This window comes from Notolabrus celidotus, unplaced genomic scaffold (genome assembly GCF_009762535.1).
Source record: "Notolabrus celidotus isolate fNotCel1 unplaced genomic scaffold, fNotCel1.pri scaffold_149_arrow_ctg1, whole genome shotgun sequence".
Lineage (NCBI taxonomy): Eukaryota > Metazoa > Chordata > Actinopteri > Labriformes > Labridae > Notolabrus > Notolabrus celidotus.
In genome coordinates this window covers 140,679-145,678 of record NW_023260023.1, presented here as the reverse complement: position 1 = coordinate 145,678, position 5,000 = coordinate 140,679, and the positions used below count along the sequence as shown (strand labels likewise).

Below are 5,000 nucleotides of genomic sequence, written 5' to 3'. Positions count from 1 at the left end.
CTCATGGGAGTTGTAGTTGTTGAACCCCCCTCTCTCTGTCCCTCTCTCTAAGGCTCGACCTGCAGGTCACGAGAGGGGGCGGGGCCTGGACGTCTCATTGGTTGAGCTGAGTCGTCAGCGCAGAGACCTCCGTAACCTGCTGCCCTACGAGGACCGGATGTCTTATCCGGTCTCTCAAGGAGGAGGCGGAGCCATGGAGCCGTACTACCAAGCAGATAACTGGAGGGGGCAGGGCTTAGATCAGGCCCTGCAGCGATTGGTGGAGAGGGATCAGAGGCGGGCTCAGGAGGAGGAGCAGAAAGCAGGTAGGAGAGGTTTTCTTTACTTCCTGTCTCTGATGCTAAACCGGTCTCTGACTGATGAACCGTCTCTGCAGCCTACCTCGCCGCTCTGCTCCGCCTCCTGGGCGAGGCAGAGAGCACGGGATTGGTCGATCCAGATGTGGAGGTGGTGGAAGAGGAAGAGGATGAAGAGGATGATGAGGGGACTCCTGGGGACTTCCAGGGCCCCGCCCCCTCAGACTACGATGAGACCGGGCGAGGGCTGAACATGGGGCGGCCCCCTGCGGCGTGGTGGGGCCTCCTGGAGCCCCAGCTGGCTCAGGCCCTGCTGGACAGGTGACCACATAGAGTCCGGATCATAATCCATCACATGAAGTCATCAGTAATCAGAGTCATTGACGATCCCCTGTGTGTGTCTCAGGATGGAGCCTCAGGTGGCTCAGACCCTGCTGCAGAGAGCCCGGCAGCAGAGACTCCAGCAGGCCGGACCGGGTCCATCGAGCCGAGACGGAGAGCAGGAGGCTCTGAGGTGATCCATCACAAACCAGCATCATTAATGTGATCAATAAGTCTGTTCAACCACCAATCAGACCTCAGTGAGTCTGGGATCCATGGAGCCGGGTCAGCAGGTCTCAGACTCCTTCAGATCAGAGCCCAGTCAACAGGTCTCAGACTCCTTCAGATCAGAGCCCAGTCAGCAGGTTTCAGACTCCTTCAGATCAGAGCCAGTCAGCAGGTCTCAGACTCCTTCAGATCAGAGCCCAGTCAGCAGGTCTCAGACTCCTTCAGATCAGAGCCAGTCAGCAGGTCTCAGACTCCTTCAGATCAGAGCCAGTCAGCAGGTCTCAGACTCCTCAGATCAGAGCCGGGTCAGCAGGTCTCAGACTCCTTCAGATCAGAGCCGGGTCAGCAGGTTTCAGACTCCTTCAGATCAGAGCTGGTTCAGCAGGTTTCAGACTCCTTCAGATCAGAGCTGGTTCAGCAGGTCTCAGACTCCTCAGATCAGAGCCGGGTCAGCAGGTCTCAGACTCCTCAGATCAGAGCCGGGTCAGCAGGTCTCGTATATTTTATTTTTGGAGTTTTGATCCTTCAATCCTATTTGTTCCTCTTCTTCCTGAATCACCCTCTCTGTGTTTGTTGTTGTTTTTGTTACCTTGTTATTTAGTTCCCCCCCCCCCACCCCATCACCTGCCCCCCCCCCCCCCTCACCTGGTCCCCCCCCCCCCCCCCTCACCTGCCCCCCCCCCCCCCCCCCCCTCTTGTAAATCTCTGTTATGTTAAGGTAAAAAAGAGAAACAGGAAGTTCGTCTGACTCAAGTTTCTCGTCTCATCACTTCCTGTGTCTCCTCTTCCTCAGGCGGCTGGTTGCTAGGCTACTGTCCGGTGTCGGCCCGAGCGCTCCTGCTGTGATGTCATCAGGCCGCAGAGTGAGGAGGGGCGTGTCCTTCGCACCAGTGGAACTGGCAAGCCCCGCCCACAGGAGAAGCCGCCGTTCACTTGAAGACATGGCTCCTCCCTCTCCAAGCTCAGACCCGCCTCTGCTCAGAGTGAAGAGGCTGGAGGACGAAGAGGAGGAGGAGGAGGAGGAGAAGCTCCGCCCCCCTGCTGCTGGGCTGCAGAGGATGAAACGCATTGACACCATGGCAACCAACGCCATGGAAGAACTGAATCATGGGAGTCAGAGGCGCCGCAGGAGGGCCCTGAACTACGACCCCCAGATACTGATCGATCAGATTCTTCAGTACATGAGGGAGTAAGGAGGGAGGAGACAAGGAGATGAGGAGAGGGAGTAAGGAGTAAGGAGTAAGGAGGGAGAGGGAGTAAGGAGGGAGGAGAAGAGGAGACAGAGTAAGGAGTAAGGAGTAAGGAGGGAGAGGGAGTAAGGAGGGAGGAGACAAGGAGACGAGGAGAGGGAGTAAGGAGTAAGGAGGGAGAGGGAGTAAGGAGGGAGGAGACAAGGAGACGAGGAGAGGGAGTAAGGAGTAAGGACAGAGGAGAGGAGGGGGAGTAAGGAGGCAGGAGACGAGGAGACGAGGAGAGGGAGTAAGGAGTAAGGAGGGAGGAGAGGAGAGGGAGTAAGGAGGGAGGAGAGGAGACGAGGAGAGGGAGTGAGGAGGGAGGATTAAGGAAAGAGAAAACCATGATCAGGAGGAGGTGAGGAGAGGAAACAAGGAGAGGAGTTATTATTTTCAGATTTTTTATTTTGTGTTTTTTTTTGTTTTGCTGCTTCGGTGAATCGATGTCTGATCAGTTACTGTCATCAAATGAAGGGATGGAGCGACGGAGCGAAGGAGGACTGAGAGAAACAGAGTGATCTGAATTATTACTCCTTCACTTTTTAATCAGTGTCCTGGAGGGGACCACACACCACATATATACATATATAAATACATATATATGTATTTATATATGTATTACATATGTATAAACACAGAGAGAGAATCCCTGCTCATATTCTCCTTTAAACCTAAATTTAAGGATCTGCTGAGTCAGCATCACGTGGTCTGCATAGAGACTGACTCAGCACACAGACTGAAGATAAATCAGGTATATATATATATATATATATATATACTGTATATATAGTATACAGTATATACTGTATACTATATATACAGTATATATATAAATATATATATACTAAAAAAAACCGTAAACTTTGGACTTTCTTCATCTCTACTCTGAAGGAGACTCCACTGAGCTAACAGCTGCCTAGCAACAGAGTCAGAAGCTCTCTGATTGGTTGTTTGTGGCAGTGATGGTTTCTGGGAGTTTGACCCACGTATAAAAGTTTAAAGGTTTCCGGTTTGAAGGTCTTCACGCTGACACCTCCACCAGTGTGGACGAATTTCAGGAAAGACTGAAACCATGGCAACGGCTCATCAGCTCTGTGATTGGTCGGTTTCTGTTGTGTTCATGTGCTTCAGCTCGCCTGCAGCGGCGCCGTCAGTGACATCACTCGTCTGTCTGTGTAACACTCTGAATAAAGTCAGTATCCAACACGAGGACTCGAGTCTATTTCCTGTTTACAAATAAACAACGACGTCATCCTCCTGATCCACACGAGCTAACTACACCCAGCTAACTGTAAGCTAACTACACCAGCTAACTGTACACTAACTATACCCAGCTAACTGTAAGTTAACTACACCCAGCTAACTGTAAGCTAACTACACCCAGCTAACTGTGAGTTAAGTACACCCAGCTAACTGTAAGCTAACTACACCCAGCTATCTGTAAACTAACTACACCCAGCTAACTGTAAGCTAATTACACCCAGCTAACTGTAAGCTAACTACACCCAGCTAACTGTAAGCCAACTACACCCAGCTAACTGTAAGCTAATTACACCCAGCTAACTGTAAGCTAACTACACCCAGCCAACTGTAAGCTAACTACACCCAGCTAACTGTAAGCTAACTACACCCAGCTAACTGTAAGCTAACCACACCCAGCTAACTTTAAGCTAATTACACCCAGCTAACTGTAAGCTAATTACACCCAGCTAACTGTAAGCTAACTACACCAGCTAACTGTAAGCTAACTACACCAGCTAACTGTGAGCTGGTTGGACCTTGCCACCAGTGAGCTAACTGGATTTAGCTAGATGTACCTTAGCATGACGACACATCAGGACCTCCGTCTCTGGTGACGTCTTTTCAAAGTTGAGACACAGAGACTTGTGTAGACGTTTGTGTTGATGTTTGTGAGTCTGTAACTCTGTTTATTACGACACACATGCAGGAAACATTCTCTACAAACAAACAAACATGAGAACAATCTGCGTACAAACATGATCTACAAAAACTACAAAATTATAAAACTGTGTCCTCCTCCGGATACAGAGACTCAGGAGGGACATTTTCAATCTGCTCTGATCACATCCTGTACACACACACAGCTGTAACCATGGTAACCAGGAGGGTTGTTTGGCACTGTAATCCACAGGTTCAGGATCCGGCGAGTCTGACACGAGTCCTGAAACCCTCTGAGGATCATTTGGACTGATTGGACTTTGTTTACATTTCTAATTATTGATTATTGATTATTGATCACCATCAGAGACGCGTGGTCTTCAGCGGACACATCATGTGACCTCCAGACTCTGAGCTGCTGACACTCGCAGATAAACATGCGGTTTGAATGATGCTAATGCTAATGTCACTCAGAGGAAGGCGATGTTAGCTAACCAACACACATGCTGCAGACCGGTCAACGTCTCTGGACCACGTCTCAGAGTCCAAACGGAGTTCACTTTCAGCTTTGGGTCAGGGTCAGGGTCACAGCCAATCACAGTCAGAGGATGGGGAGGTGGCTGCTGGGATGGTCCAATCAGATCTCAGGAGGGGTCCATGAACCCAGACTGTGATAATACTGACACATAAGAACCATCACATGGCCAGACCCTCAGACCCTCAGACCCTCAGACCCTCAGACCCTCAGACCCTCAGACCCTCAGACCCTCAGACCCTCAGACCCTCAGGTTGAAACCGAAACTGAGAGGTTATAATGTATCTGCCCTCAGGAGAGGAAAGGAAAGGAGAGGAGAGGAAAGGAAAGGAAAGGAAAGGAGAGGAGAAGAAAGGAAAAGAAAGGAGAGGAAAGGAGAGGAAAGAAAAGGAGGAGAGATCTTAAACTCTTGCTCTTTTCATTCTGATGTTCGTCTCCTCGTCGTCTGAAGAGCATGAAAACGACGGATAGAGAGATCAGGAGAAGAGG

The 5,000-nt window shown here is 50.2% G+C and overlaps 2 protein-coding genes across 5 annotated transcripts in view; one reads left to right on the top strand and one right to left on the bottom strand.

Annotated features, from left to right (window-relative positions):
• The window catches only part of pcsk1nl (proprotein convertase subtilisin/kexin type 1 inhibitor, like), a 5,961-nt gene extending 3,878 nt beyond the window's left edge, over window positions 1-2,083 (top strand). The window contains exons 2-5 of the mRNA XM_034678414.1: window positions 53-305; window positions 377-617; window positions 703-810; window positions 1,639-2,083. Coding sequence (XP_034534305.1) covers window positions 53-305; window positions 377-617; window positions 703-810; window positions 1,639-2,038 — 1,002 coding nt within the window. The 3' untranslated portion in view covers window positions 2,039-2,083. The remainder of the gene's footprint in view (window positions 1-52; window positions 306-376; window positions 618-702; window positions 811-1,638) is intronic.
• A 1,895-nt stretch (window positions 2,084-3,978) lies between these two features.
• The window catches only part of lhfpl4b (LHFPL tetraspan subfamily member 4b), a 6,539-nt gene continuing 5,517 nt past the window's right edge, over window positions 3,979-5,000 (bottom strand). For 2 of the 4 annotated variants that reach the window (XM_034678415.1, XM_034678416.1), the window contains one exon: window positions 3,979-5,000. This exon is cut by the window's right edge. The gene's annotated coding sequence lies outside the window, so the exon portion shown is untranslated. The other 2 variants (XM_034678417.1, XM_034678418.1) reach the window with 2 other exon arrangements.